Source organism: Polyergus mexicanus, unplaced genomic scaffold, assembly GCF_030449975.1.
Source record: "Polyergus mexicanus isolate NDT 795.1 unplaced genomic scaffold, iyPolMexi1.0 SCAF_17, whole genome shotgun sequence".
In the NCBI taxonomy this organism is placed as follows: domain Eukaryota; kingdom Metazoa; phylum Arthropoda; class Insecta; order Hymenoptera; family Formicidae; genus Polyergus; species Polyergus mexicanus.
In genome coordinates this window covers 5,524,062-5,540,277 of record NW_027223337.1, presented here as the reverse complement: position 1 = coordinate 5,540,277, position 16,216 = coordinate 5,524,062, and the positions used below count along the sequence as shown (strand labels likewise).

The 16,216-nt window shown below is 41.0% G+C and overlaps 1 protein-coding gene across 3 annotated transcripts in view; it reads left to right on the top strand.

Annotated features, from left to right (window-relative positions):
• Nucleotides 1-16,216, top strand: part of LOC138940445 (T-box protein H15) — a 49,425-nt gene that overhangs the window by 20,395 nt on the left and 12,814 nt on the right. For all 3 annotated transcript variants that reach the window (XR_011448001.1, XM_070309347.1, XM_070309346.1), the window contains exons 2-4: nt 1,979-2,234; nt 6,607-6,880; nt 9,958-10,122. Coding sequence is in view for 2 of the 3 variants with exons in the window: in XM_070309347.1 (XP_070165448.1) it covers nt 1,979-2,234; nt 6,607-6,880; nt 9,958-10,122 (695 nt within the window). In the remaining variant the exon portion in view is untranslated. The remainder of the gene's footprint in view (nt 1-1,978; nt 2,235-6,606; nt 6,881-9,957; nt 10,123-16,216) is intronic.

Sequence of the window (16,216 nt, the reverse complement as noted above, 5' to 3'; positions counted from 1 at the left end):
TTTTTATCGATGCAGCTTGTGAAAAATCACGGGTTCGCGTAGTATTGTAAGAGATTAATTTAATTTTTTACTCGAACGAAATCAATTTTGCTTAATTTTAAATTATTTTGATTCGATTAATCTTTTTATCAGTACCTTTGTCTCCGCAATAATCGAAAGTCGTGTTAAAAGAAATTTAATCATTTGCGTATTCTCCGCGCGAAAAGTTATATCGTTGAGAACATCCTGTGTAGAAATTTGCGTGCATCTTGAAAAGAGAGCTCGACTTCCTGCGTCCGAGCGTTGTGGCGCAATAATTAATCACCGCCGATGGCAAGACGTCGTTTTATCAGCCGATTATTTTTTTCCCCCTGCGTCGTTAAGATCGGAAACACAATCTGCGTAATATGATTGTATAAGGCCGGCTTCTCTCGCGTGGAATTATTTATTCCTCGCGACGTTATTTACAATAATATAATCGATTGCGCTGCCGAAGGAACTCGCTTATCGCGGCGACCGACGATATATTATCATCGATAACTGGGATATCTATATAAGCATCGCCAAATGGATTACGCTTAGATTTACGTCGATTTACGTGATCGAACGGCGCAGAACTTATACACAATGTCGCGTTACATCGGTGTGCGCGTAAGCGAGAAACATTTGCGAGAGATTAACGCGATCTACGCGAAATAAAATACTCGATAACGCGGTGTCTCCGAGTTAATTTGTGGCATCAATTAATCAACATGTCATTTTAATCAACGTGAATCAACGTTGTCTGCCAAGTTACTTTTGACACATTCGTATCAAACGATCTCATTTCCGCACTACACGATAAAAACATGTACGATATCATCTTTAATAATTTAAAGGGGAAAAGAAATGATTTAAATTCTAGATTATAATTAAAGTTGATGAAACATTTATCGCGTATACCATTATTTTAATTTTATTTTTATCTACTAGAGACTTTATCGCGATACATAATTGAAGCAATTGGAAAACATTATATCGATGTATCGTTCGTTCCTGTCCGCTATATTTTCACCTTCTCACCATTCATTTAATTTCTGATTAAAATCTTAATCGGAGAGAGACACTCCCCTTCTTCATTATTCCACTAATAGAGTCATCGAACAAGCGCGTAAATAATGGCGCGTGAGAAAAACGACTTTTCATTAAACGTCTATGCATACGTAAACGCGAACTTTTTTTTTCGCAAGAAATTCTGCAAAAAGTCGCGAAACTTTGTACACCGAGAGCCCCGGCGCAAGTAGGATGCGCGGCTCGATAAAAGCGTAGGGGAAGATATTAATCGACGCCGGAGCCTGTCGTACGTAATTTAGAATCGAGTTATCGCAATACGCTGCTCCATCGGACAAAATTAATAATAATTTGCGATAATGGGAGGCCTCTCCCATCGTAAATTACGAATCGACGAACGGAGCCTCGCTTTTAATTTCGCTCGCCGCGCGAGCTCGCAAGGCGAATATCGTCGGTCGCGAAACTGGGAACGGCTGATACGCTTTAATTGTAATTGGACGTTGCTCTTAAATATTCATCGCGCGCGGTTCATTCACGATTCATTCCCGTACGTCGTACGCTATTTTAGTGACTTCTGTGCGCGGTGTGAACGGACGAGAACGAGCGTCAATGACATGGCAGTGATAAATGTTTGTTCTTAAGAGCTCCTCTCGAAATGGAGTTTTACTACGCTTCAGCGATCCTTGATTTTTATATATCGGGTCTTACCGGAAACCCGTTCCCTTCTCGTTTCCGCTTACGTATTCGAGACAGGGGCGCGCTGAATAAAAATCGTGACTGTAAGATGGATTAAATACTGAGACAGACGTAATATTCTGAAGGATAATTTGATACTAATATGATAGACCTCTTAATGTGAATTATATTCTTATATTTTAAATTAAATTTTCATTTAATATACATCGCGTATATGTAATACATTTTTGTATTATGAAAATATGAATTACAGAAAGGGAAGCCAGCGGTTCTGGGGTGGTCCGCGGTGCTCCGTCGGTTCCGGAGACGATCAATGCGGAGGACGAGCCGGAAACGGACGATACCGGAAGCACGAGTGGGAAGGGCGCCTCGCCGGTCGTGAATCCGCTACTTCAGGAGCGCTCGAATTGCGAAGAACTGAAACACGTGGCCTGTCACCTGGAAACGAAGGATCTCTGGGACAAATTCAACGAGCTCGGTACGGAGATGATCATCACGAAGACGGGCAGGTGAGGTCGAAGTACTCCAATTTATCAACTTGCGTTGTTTGAGAAAACGATCGATGTCTGAATCATGCTGATTTATTTATTAGTACCGAAGATAAAACCGGAGGCACTTGACGTGAATGTCGATATGATAAGTTTTAATCGCGCGAGCGATGATCGCCAAGTGACAATTGTTTTCAAATTCGAGTTTTGTATTCAATAATTATTGTAGACCTTGAATTATATTTCAATCATCGTGTGACTTCAATTTTTAAAACAACTCTTTTTTTTTTTTTACATAATTTTATATCGCACAGTATGATTCGGTAATTTATATAAACTTAACTCAACGCAATTTGCGATTACTTTGGCGAATATCGAAGTTGACGTAACGATAAAGTAAATAAATTTATTATAGTCTGAAATGGAATAATTATTTCATTCCGAGACGATGCTAAGATCGAAAGAGACAAGTATCGCGGGATACGTTTCACGACGCGATTAATCGAAGGATCGCAGATCGGAAACAATTCCAGCCTCGTATCCCTCGAGGGGGAAAAGCAAGATCCCCGGGGCGAGCAGATGCCCCGGGGAAACTCCCTCGAGACGGTGTATCCCGCTAATGCATCGCAGGTTGGTTGTCCTCCTGGACAACGTCGAAGCGATTGACTCTTTCTCATTACTCGCGGCCGCTCACCCTTTCGGTTCTCGTCCCGAAACCGCCGTCTCTCCCCATGGCGACATGGCTGCAAACTCAATCACGCCCCGCCACGGGTCGCGACACGACACCCACGAAAATTCCCAAGGGGAAGCCGACGATAGAAACGGGCTAGACTTAGGGCGAGAGGTGTCGTTATCCTGAGCAAGCTGTCACTCGCCTGACACGTTATACCGAAACATAAGCAAGCATTGAAATTACGATCCTTTAATTGCGGGAATTGAGCAGGGAAGCCGGGAGAGAGGATAATATTATACTCAACAGTCACGAAACAATTAAAAAATGAAAAATATTTTTTATACCGATCCTTACTAATCCTTATCATCTAGAAAATTTCAAAGGCTTCGAAGATAATCAATAATCCCCTTTAAAAATTTAGTCTGAAATGATTTATTATATGACTTTGTCAAAGATTATTATTTTTTTATAATTTTTATTTACAAGAGACAATTTTTTATTTTAAACAGACGGGAGAATGTATCGGTGAAATACTATTCATACGGGATCGATGCAATTATTTATTCTGCGATGCGATCTATTCTAAATTGATATTATTTAACAAATGTTAATAAATAAAATCGCAATTAAAACCTTTATAGATGTACCAACAGATGTACCAACAAGATTGCGGACAGAATCGGCAATGGAGAAAGAATAAAGATATTTCGATACAAAACTTCAATTCGATTGACAAGTATAAAAATTCAGGGGGAAGTAATCGATTATCAAACGTAATCTTAGCTATACACATACGCAATTCCACATACGCGTTACCACTCGTAAAAAGAATTTTCTTTACAAGTAGACAAATTCAATTGCGAATAACAAGAAAGTAGCATAATGACAAGGCGCACTGTACAAATAAAAGGAGACGAGAATATACACAAATATATTGTCCAAAGTAATGCAAAACTGTGAGAGAGTCGTCGGGGCTACTTCAGGGATGAAAAGGGAGAGAAGATCGAAGAAGAAAGAGAGAGAGAGAGAGAGAGAGAGAGAGAGAGAGAGAGAGTGAGAGAGAGGGGGGGGAGGGGGGATAGAAGAAGAATAAAAGCGGCGGCAAGCGGCGGGTTAAATTGCTATATTGACCGTCAGTCAATTAGTCGGGTCGGTGTAGAAACCGGGCGAGAGCTTATGCCAGTTTATAAGGGTCCTTGGGACGAGCGGTGGCGACCGAAGGCGTGAGGATTCGAGTGGGATCACACTACGAGGGGAGAGAAGTCCTGGGGACGGGGGAGGGGGAGGGGGGATCTCTCAGGGCTGCCTCTACTTCTTCAGCCCGAAAAGTTTTATACGCTCGTCTCGACTCGCGATATACCGCACCTTCTCAAACATATATCTCCGATTTAACGACGGAAACGCTAACATTGGACGCGAACTTAACTATCGACAGAGCTATGGCAAATAATCCTTAATATCAAGAATGGGGGGGGGGGTGAGGAGGGGGGGTTAATGGTGGAGGAAAGGAGTAGAGCGATATTTCTAACAATAAGATAATTGGAATATACTGTATTATTCAGAGAAGACCAAGATACCGATACGGCGGGTTTAATAATTATATTTTCCCATCGCGCGCTATAAATTTAAATGTAACGTACGTTTAAAAAAATTCGATATTTAATATCAAAATATATTTAATGATAAATATTAAATTCTTGCGGAAAAAAAAAATTACTCTCGAACTCATTGCGCTATAGAGTTATTAGATTCTTTTTATCAATTTTCTTTTTTTATATAATATTTTAATAATATTTCAATTTTTATTATATTCATTATTATTATTTTAACATAATATCATATTTTACATGAGATTTTAATTTTATATAATTCTTTTTCTGCGAATGAAATTTTGAGATTTTTTTATCAGATCATTTATATACGGGGGAGTCGCACGCGCCGGTCCTGGACGGAAGTCCGTGAGATGAAGTGCGAGGATAACATTGAATGGATTCTCGAGAAAACTGGAAAACTACGGGAGCGAAAGGAAGCGGAAAAGATGGGAGGGACGACGCGGCCGGCGCGCGCCTAATTGCCCGCCACGATGGGCAACATCTCTGCTCTTTATTCCCCCCCGCCTCTCCCCCCCCATAGACGAGGGGGGGGGGAGATTCGCGTTCCTTCAGCCGGTTGCGCGCCTACTCGTGCGTCGGTAATTAGATCTGCGTCTCAGCGACCCTGGTCGTCGCCCCCTTCAACCGTCAACTTACCGCCCCTCTTATCATCCCTTAGACCTTCCACCACTAGGCAGCTAGGCACCCGAGATCCCCCTCCTTTGTATTCTCTTCAACCCTCCTTCTCTCTGTCTTCCATTACGTTTCTTCTCGCTATCTGTGAAAAATTTCATGGCAGAACTTTTTCGCTCATTTCGCCTCATTGATTTTTTAAACTTGACAATTTTATGCAATTTGTATCGTAAAGCGTAAATTTGTAAGAGATCTGTTGCGCGAATAATATACGATGAACGAGCATTTTTAATTTCTCCATGATTTTTTTATTTTATTAGAAAGAGAAAGAGAAAAAGGAGTGCGCGATTGAAATTTTTTAAATATCTTTACAAGGTTTGTTTGGTCCTTATTTTTCGAAAGATTTCTATTTTTCCTAAAGCTCAGACTGAGTTATCACATTCTGTACAAAGCTACTTTCTTCACGGCGAGGTGGGAATTTAGTGGATAATCCGCCTGTGAGAAAAAAAAAATTACAGGCATCTTCGGTGCTCGCGTCACGAGAGAAATGGTCGCGCGAAAGGGGGAGAAGGGTTAATATTCAGGTACGAACGAGGACAAGGAGAGGCAGAGGCGGGAATGGTGCGAGGGTGAGGTCCCACCTATTCCCCCCCCCCCCCTCGTTCAATTCATTAACAAAAGACGGCTTGATAAATAAAAGCATTACTCACCCTCGTGGCGCTGGCAGGATGAATGCATACCGAGTCGACAAGGACCGAGGAGAAGACGTAGATAAGATCGGCGGGTGTCCCCGCGTTTTAGTGGCCGAGCAGCGGGGGGGCCCCGACACGGTATTAATGTTTGGCCTCCGAGGCAAAACATTCACGCCGTGTCCCGCGTCCCCGCGGACCCCCTCGCCATTAACCGCGCGAATCCGGGCCCATCGCCCTCTCTCGTCCCTTTCTTTTCCGTACCATTCCTTTCTCGTACACCGCGTATCGATGACCGTGAGCGGATCAATTCAAAAATTATCGCGAATCACCCTGGATCATCGATTACCAAAATGCAGCGCTTCTAATTTATTGAGAATCTCAAAAGTCTCTATTCTAGATAAAGTTGAAAAAATAATTGTTTCAACTAATATGGACTTATACAATACTTGTAAATATTGTCTAAAAAAAATTCTACTGTATTTATAAATGATAAAATAAAAATGAATGAAATTATTTGGAAGTTTGTCGTATATTTTACAAGAATAATTTTGAATTGAGTTCAATCTAATGAATATTAATGAATTCGTAGTAAAAAAATTGTATATTTTTATTCTTTTCTTTCTCTCTCTCTCTCTCTCTCTTTCTCTCTCTATATATATATTTATTTGCAAAATACTTTAATAAAGCGAGCATCGAATTTGATGATTGCAAACATTTGAAAATGTTTAAAAAAACAAAGTATTTAAATTCGTTTTGAATATTTCGAACTCCTTTGACTAACAAAGTGTTTTATGTTTGCGCAGGCGAATGTTCCCAACATGTCGCGTCTCATTCAACGGATTGAAGGCGGACAGTCGATACGCGGTCCTGATGGACATCGTGCCGGTTGACAACAAGAGGTATCGATACGCATATCATAGGAGCTGCTGGTTGGTGGCCGGAAAGGCGGATCCGCCGGCGCCAGCCCGGCTCTACGTCCATCCGGATTCGCCTTTCACAGGCGAGCAGCTTCGAAAGCAGGTCGTCTCCTTTGAGAAAGTCAAGCTCACTAACAATGACATGGACAGACACGGGCACGTGAGTATATTATTTTTTTTAGAAAAAAAGTTTCCATCCCTTTTTTTTCTCATTAAGATAAATCGCTCAACTATTGTGAGGATGAATACGTATATGATAATAATCGAATTGCTATGATTTCTGTCGAATTTTCGAGAGATGTCGGATACGTAAAAATAAGAGAGAGAAAATTTAGGAGCGTATCAGTTTTGTGTCTATCGAATTAGATTTTCAAACTCGATATACATGAATCGGTGAAGAAGAATTTAGCGCTGATCATTTTGTACGAATCATCTTCGTACTTCCGGCATTCTATATATCAGTTTACTATAAAAAGCCAATTCCGACGAGATGCGAATTTCGATTCACGTTACAACGGATGTGTTAAGTTTCTTATTGAATTAATTAATTAATAAATCTCATTCGACCGTCTCTCTATTTCTCGCGCGAAGGCATCCGGTTAATTCCTCGTGACACTTGTCAGACTGCCGCGAAGATCGATTTCTATTATTAAGCTGTTATAATGGCGGAATGAGTAAGTTAATCGCGCGCTCACGCTTATGTAGTAACGCAGCATCGATTTTTCGACGCGAATGTGAAGTGTTTGAATCGCGTTTTGAATAATAATCCGCGAACCGGTGAAAAGGGGTAGAATAAAATTCAGCTGACGCTTCCTCATTTCCCATCCGGTTTAATCCGTGTATTAGAAGGAAGAGAAGGAAACGATTATGATTTTAAAACAGACGTGTAAAAATATTATCATTTTACAATTTCTAATTTGACATTTCTCATTTGACTTTTGTAGTTTTTTTTTATTTTTTTTATTTTTAAGTGACGTGTATCTCGGTTTTTTAATTACAAAAAATAACACGTCATACACGATTGGAAAAGAATATTATTCTATTGATATATATATATATATATATTGTACAAATATAAGAAACCTTTTATATTACTAGAATTATATTTTTAAAATACACGGTGGAGAGAATATAATATTATCCTTTTAAATTAAAATTCAACTTTTCAATTTCATTGAAGTTCTCCAAATTTTTGTATTTTATAATTTTTTTTAGAAAGAAATATCTTGGAAAAAAGTAACGCTCTTTCGGCGCATCTCGTTAGATTAATTCTAATTATCGTGTATATGTGGGCAGCGTCTCTATCTCTGTCGAGCGAATTTTTCGCATTTTCTCGCGATTGCAGACGTGGCCGTTTCGAGACAATTCGCATTAAACTTTTACACGTTACTCGACACAGCTGCGGCTAAAAGTACGACATTGCCGGCGTCGAAGACAGCGAGTGCACGCCTACCGCGTCCGCCGGTTGTTGCATTAATAAATCGACCGACATCGATTGTTAGGTTCAACAAAGTTCAGCAAAGTGGAACGCAACACGATGGCATTTTGTCTCGTGGAAAGCTTTTACGTCGTACTTATCTTACCCCCTTACGTCATTTCAAAGTATATTTTTCTCCCTGCGTATAATTTTCTTTCTCCGTAATCACGCGACACGGTTGATTTAGCTAGGCTCGCAACTCGCAGAGTTTAACGGTGATGACGTTGATGGAGTGCTTATGAGAATTAAAAAAAAAAAAGATATATATGAAATTATAAATAAGAAAATAAAGCGTTAGATGTGCGCGATGAGATTTCTAAAGTAATTTTAAAGCGATCGTTCAATATGTGAAAGTAATATTTAGAAGGGACATTATTTGTTCTTACAAAGGATTAATTGAGTCAATTTCTCACATTGCTCTCGAAATCAAAAAGTCATCAGGAACGTCATCGTCGTCGCGTATACTTGATTGATTGCGACCTACCGCAGCTCTCGGTTATGAAAAGGAGAAAAATGACGCCGATAAAACGAATTTATTTCATCGTGGCGCGATTTAGTCGCTCCACGGGATAATTTGACAGTCCGTTGTCTCGTTTGTCATAAGACACGAGGAATCACAGCCGCGTCTTCGCCCCCTCCTCGTCCAATCTTCTGTCACTCCCCCCCTCCCGCTTCCACCGTCTCATTGTCAGCCCAAGCTCCTCTTTCTCGCTGGCGCACATCGGGGCCCTTAATTCATCGGATGACTGACGTAAATAGGAACTCCGATCGGGGGAGGGGGGGCAGCGCTTCTTCACGGTACTCATTTTGTATTCAGGGTATTACACGCTGCCAGACGCGGGCAAAGTGATTCTTTTGAATGGTAACGGGGAGCTCGCCCTGCCCGAAGTGCTCCTCTAATTCATACGCTTTTTCTCGCCGCGACCGATCTCTCCGCCTATGTTGTCGTGTTGTTAATGCTATCGCATGCTCTCGGCTTCGTCGCCGCGATTCAAATCCCCGAACGACGAAAGTCGACGCGACGTGAAACTCCCGATGTAATCTCCGCGCGTCTCCGTCCTCGGGAAACGATAAGCCGTCAGCGATTCTTGTACCCTAATGGGATACCTTTGGAAATAAGGGATGGATGGAAATGCGTAGCACCAAAAAGAAATGAAAAATCCGCATACCGTGCGCGATACATATCAATATCATCGTCATCCATTTGGATCGTTCGCTGTTAGTTGGTCTTGCAGCTCTCCTTCAAGTTCTCGCTGCTCGTTTCGATTTTAATCGGATGACGAAATCGGACGCGTGCAATTGTTGCGAGAGATCTCGCCAACGACTTTCTCACTTTCGTCTTTGAATTAAATAACATAAATTGAGAAACGATGATCGCGTCTTAATTCCGCTCTCTATCGAAAAAGGAAGCTGGTAATTTTGAATAATAATAAAAAAAGTGTAGACAAAACAGAGTATATATATTTCAAAAATTAAATATCAAAATTATGACGGACCACTTATAATAACATCGTACACTCGATATGCGAAAGATTAGGTGTAAAAGTGTTTGTAATCATATAAATAACTGTTGTAAAAAAATGTGCGCTCTCATGTTTACAATACTTCGACAGATACGGTAACCTCGGGGATAAACGCGGGAGGGGGGGGGGAGGAGCGTCTGTATTTGTCGAAAATCGAGCGCGTTTATTTACGAATGTAATCTGTCATTAATCACGTGTCTACGTGGGGCCGGCGGTACAATTTCGGATAATTTACAGCTGGTGCTGAATTCGATGCACAAGTACCAGCCGAGGATCCACCTGGTGAAGCGACCGGACTCGAGCACGGCGAAGCCGATCGTGGACCTCGAAAAGGAGCCGCACAAGACCTTCATATTCCCGGAGGCCATATTCACCGCTGTCACCGCCTATCAGAATCAGCTCGTAAGTTTCACTTTGTTTCGCGCTACCGTTACACTCCCGCCTTTCCTTTTCGCGCTCTCGACCATTCTCCTTTTCTCTCTCCGTCTCTTTCCTTCGTCCGGTCCGCCTCCGGTCCTCCGCATCTCGGCTACGCGGGACTGGTTCCCACCATTTCGTTCGCCGCGGCTCCCTTTCAACCCCGATAATCGTTTCCGTCGAACGTTGCGTTCGCGTATCGAGGGAATCTTTCCGTTTCTTCTCGCAAAGCAACCGTATGACGTATATTTTATATATTTTTTTTTAAATTTGCCAGTATTCTCTCTTCCCCGAATCAATCTTTAAAATATTTTAATTTCTGATTTAATATCTAACGATAAAAGAATATGTAAGGCATTAGAGAATTCTCATTAAAATCGATGATATTCCTTGGGATGAATTAAATAGATAACGTACGAGATAAATCAACGGATATATACGGTAGATGTTGGGAGAATGCGCGAGAATCCCTAAATAGGCTCGCCACTATGTTAGAGCGCAGCGTGCGACTATCAAAAGGCGCAACACGCGCAACTGTCGAGATGATCGTGAGAGGAACGCGGGAATCGCGATCCCGGCCTATCTTTCTCTCTTTCTCGACGAACCGTCTTCCGTGTCCAAGTTCAGATTCTGTGTTCGGCGCGCGAGAAAGACCGGGCATTATCGTATTTCACGATAGTCGTTTAAGAACCGACCGCCGCGGCGTCATGTGTGGTCCAGATCAGCGTCGTTCGCATTCCACGGGCGTCGCGGCGCGTCGCGTCTCGTTTCGTCGCGTCTCGTTCCACCGCCACCGCCGTCGAGGGGGACTCAATTCCGTCCTCTCCCTTCATAGCAGCAGCGGCTGGAATTTCGGACCTTGACGTAGGTTAGATCTATGATCCTCGGAGGTGACAACGGACAACTATCTGGCTCCGTTTTCCATGTTTATCCTAGTCCCGTTTAATCGATCTCTATTCTTTTTATCGCCAAGGGCGACATGGCGAGTGTGGGCCGTTTCCCTTGAGGGATGACGGGCTTTTTTCCCAATCTCTTTGAAGAATTACGAATATATTATAAATTATTATTATTATTATTATTATTATTTTATTTTTTTTTTTGTTTTTCATTACAGAATATTGAAACGGAAAAATTGTTGGCGTACAAATTTTTTTACTTTATTTTAACACATTTTTATTGTTTTTCGAAAAAATGGCATTCGCGTCTCTTTGTAATATTGCAAATCTTTCGATATTTTAATCATTGAAGAAACGTTAAGCGAGGATGTTTAAATCACTTGTGATTTAAATGTTTTTGAAATGAATAATTTTGATACATGTAAGATGTAACAAGAGTGCGAATTGAATTGCAATCACATAATTGGAAAATGTTAACGATAATTCAAGTTTCTAGCATGATCTCGTAATTTGATCTCGTTAAATCTATATTATCTTTCGCTTTATCGATTGCGAAACGTTTCACTTAGGCTTGTCGTCATTTCGACACAGCTCATGACGAATATGCGATGCGTTTCGTCTGCCGTTCAACGCAAACGAAAATCGACGAGAATCGACTCTAACGGGTGGTCCCGGGGACCGACGGTTACGACGACGACAACGACAACGACGACGACGACGAGAGCGACGCGGCTGTTGATGATGATGATGAGGTGCGAAGAGACACCCCGGCAATTACCTCGGGCCAGTTTCTCTTCCACGGCGTCCTCTCTTTCGTGCCTCTCGCCTTCTGCGTCCTCTCGACTCGTCATTATCGTTCTTTGCGGTTTCCTCGTCGCCTCCGAGTTTCTTCCGTCCGCTTGTCGCCGTTTTTTCTCCTCCCTTTTTCCCGCATCTTCCCTGAAGAGACGCGTCGAATATCGTCGAATGGTATATGTTGGATGTTCTTTCGCGCTGAACGGAAGTGACGATCAGCGAAGCTTTATGCAAAGCCTGTCATGAACATCGGAAGATTTTCACTCTATACAAAGTGTATTAATATTAACTTTCTCTATATTTTTTATTTTTTATTAAAATAACAATCGGTATTAAAGAAATTGTAGATAGGAATAAGAAAACGTGATAAATTAAAACATAATCTAAGGGCAGGGTTGATTAGAATGTACGTTTGCGAATATGGCGATCGTTAGTTTTTGACAGCGAGAATCGAAAATAGAGACAGGATAGAATGTAAAAGCAAGGGGATCGGGAGCAAAGAAGGAGCGAGCGATCATCGCGAACGCGTAGCAATCGAATAAAAGCAAGGAGAAGGAGAAGGACAGAGATGCACCACGTGGAATGGTGGAATGCACGTTAGTGATGTAGAAATGCAACTGACAAGTGCGCAGCGGACGGCGGATGCTGCGAGGTAGATGGATAGGTAGATACGACTTGTTTAGAATGTGAGACGAGACAAGCCACCCGAGATTCGGTGAAAGAGGAGGCTACAATGTTGTCGACAAGATCGAGATCGGCGATATATTAAAAAGACTATACGGAAAGATGGTTGATCATTCTAGAGAGATACACGAGTCCGAAATAGTTGCGGGTAAACAGATAAAACAGTAATATTAATAATATTAACGGAGATAATGGTTAATTAATTAATTAATTATTTTAATAATTTAATAACTAATTTTAATAATAGCGATTAATTTTCGTAATCATTTTTACATCATATTTTGAATTCGAGAATCATATAGTTTAGCATTCGGATATTCGATTTTTTTATTAAAGACAATTGGTTCCAGGCATATATACAATATATGCTAGATTTGGGAAAAAGATGAGAGATCTTAGATCGCTTCGGCTCCCCATCGGCACCGGTACGTATCCGTACGTATACGATTCAGCGATTTTTCGCATGGATATTCCGCTGAGGGCCTCGCTCAGGATATACCGGCTCGAAAGGCATTCGTCGCGGCTGGCGCGTTTCCCATCACTCGTCGTCATCGTCGTCATCGTCGCGGTGTGACTGTCGGGGGTGCGTGCGCTCGTTTAGCAAGGGGGCTACCTTCTTTCCCCAAAGGCAGTGCCGCCGTATCGTTGCGGACGCTTTTTGCTTTCTCCTTCCCCGTCAAGTTCCTCGCGGCTTCCCTTCTCAGGCCTCGTAACGACCTACGCGATCCGACTCGATTCGTCTTTCTCGCTCGTACCACGTCATAATTCATAACTTAACTGCCGCCTCTCTTCCTTACCTCCGGCCGCGCGCTCGACGGAGAGTTCCTTCATCCGTTCTGTCGGGCTCCTTATCGCCCCTTCATGTCCCCTCCTCCCTCGTGGTAGTCGTGCTCTTCGTTGCTTCCCCTCCCCTCCTCATTCCCCTTCCCCGTCGTTGTAGGCATCCATTATACGAACTAATGCTTCCACGACCGGACTTTCCACCTCAGACTTATCTAGCGTATCTCTCGTGTCTTTGATTTTTCTTTCAATAAAAATACGAAATGTGAAGGAGAGAATTGAGAGAATTCAGAGTTAAGCTTTTTTAGAATAAAAAAATATTACCTTTTAATATCGAGATATTAGATTTAATGTGACACGTGAAAATTAAATATAATACTCCGAAGAATGCCTCGTCAAACTTTCATTTAAAAAGTGAAATTTGAGTTCAGAATCCGAATGAAAGAATTCAAATGCGGATTGCACGTATACTTTTTTCGGGTATCACACCCGAAAAGAGAGAGAATTATCCGTGTTTTTAATCTATATTTATCAGAACGATTTCCATTTCTCTGATTTATTTATTAGATCTGTCATCGTAGTTTGTTCGTCATTCCTTATTTGCAGCTATATTTATATTATTTTTACATTTCGAATTTTATTATCCCTCTTCGTTGCTTTGCATTTATTCATCGACGACATCACAGCCGATGTCTTCGTCATCGTCCATTATTCACGGTCCTCGACACTTTGTACTCGCTCTTTCATTGCTCCTGTCGAAACGCTTAACGCTTCCCACTTTTAGAAATTTATTTGTCAACAAGATGTGGCACTCTGCTTTGTAGTATATTTCTGGTTGTCATGTTGAAGTTTGTCATTTCGGACAGCTCGATGTTTCTCTCTTTTCATCTATTGTATACTTTTCATTGTTGTCTTTATTAAGATGAAATCTCGCAGGATTGCTCGCAAGTTATGCACTGTATCTCTTTGACGAAGAAATGTCTATTTGAAACTCTGCTAGCTCTAGATCTTAGTAATGTCTCGAATTATATGTAATTGGATAAATATGTCGACTGTAATATAGAAGCACATTTAATGAAAATCAAGAATGAAACCTTAAGGAAGATCGGACGTGTTGAAAATTTTATTAAATTTACCGATAGACTATAACCACCTGCAATTTTCCGTAATATAATTAATAAGAGTATTGTAAGTAGGATACTTAAATTAGTGCATGATTGGATCTCTATCTTTACTTCTCTACAATTTCGTACAAAGAGTGCAACTTAAGGATATTTTTTTCCATCATTTTTAATAACAATATTCTTTTTTACTTTAAAGTTCTTAGTTTTCCTTTTAGGATTTCGAAAGAAATGCGTATGAAATATAATTTTCTAGTAGGAATTAAAACTCTGAAATTCTGGAGTTACATTAGAAGTAAAGCAAATTTCAGGCGGTTAAGTCGACATAACGTTAGGCCGATCACCTTATATATCTAAATTATATCAAACTAATTGAAGTGATTATATGAAATTATCTTGAGACACTTTGTCCCAAAGTACATAATAAGCAACGGCTTTTCTTTTCTCTACTTTTTTTTCTCTTCACTGCGTTCTATGGCAGAGTACCTAATTGCGCGAAGCAGTACGGAAACGCGAGGCATAAAGACAAATCCGTGATAATTATGCGATTACGAATAATTATCCTGCGTCGCGGGATGCCATGTCCTGCGGATGCGCCATTTTCAGACGTAATGCGCGCTACGATATACATACCCGGTGATGTAATCGCGATGCGCATTTAACAACGTGTTTGCGAACGCTCACGCATCATCGTGTCCTCGTCGCAGGATGCGACGATCCTCCCGTCTGCAAAATTGCGGCAAATTAAGTGTATAAGTACGTATTAACTATAAATGAGCGCGATGAGGAACTTACGCATCCAAGGTTGCGAAGCATGATCGAGCGCCATCAAAATGGCACATTCTGCGTCGTTCATTTTTCATTCTCGCGACCAAGCTAATGCTCCTTAATATAAGTTTCGGAAATAAAATCGAAAAGGATACGGCAGTCTCGTTATAAAAAAAATTTATTAACGTTAGTCACGAAAAAAAAAAAAAACCCCCCCCGACTACAAATCATCTCGAATTGTTCGAAAGCTAAATTCTTACCATCCGGGCCCGCGGGAATAAAATCACATTGGAAAGATAGACATCTTGGATGAATTTCTAAAGTCCCGATGTAACGAAACGACAGAAATAATCGCCCGGCAGCGCCATAAACCCGTCGCTAGTCCTATGTAGGGCAATGTCCAAAAATATGGGCGTCCATGCCCCTTAACAATCGCCATATGTGTCGGGCAATAATTCAGACACTTGCCACCGCGCTCGAGCATTACCAAATGAACCGAGCGGGACACCCAAAAGCGAGAAAATAGAATGCGAGGAAGAACAGGGAGACGGGGAAGAAAAACAAGAATAAGAAAAGGAGTAACGGAAGGGAAACGCTGAAGGAAGAGAAGAAAGAAGAAATGGAGAAACGACGAAGAATTGTCATAATAAGGAAGCTTGACTCTTCGGGATTTTATATTTCGAAAGGAAAAGAAAGATTCTTAAATCTTGCGATTTTTTTTTAACTTTCTTTTAAATTTTACATCATTAAATGATTAAATTTCTGAATTCTAAAAATTTTCGGAAAATTTTCTAATATGAATTTAAAGCTTTTATTCTTTTGCGTTTTATATATAGAATATAGAATAATATTTTTCATTCTTGAATTGTCAAATTTTTCGGTAGTCGAGTTTGTCGATAAACAGATTTCTAAAACTCTATTCTTGGCTATTTGTACTCTCTCTCTCACTCTCTCTCTCTCTCTCTCTCTCTCTCTCTCTCTCTCTCTCTCTCGTCAAGATCGACGCTTAAACGAGGAAGAAAGAAGCAAAAGAGG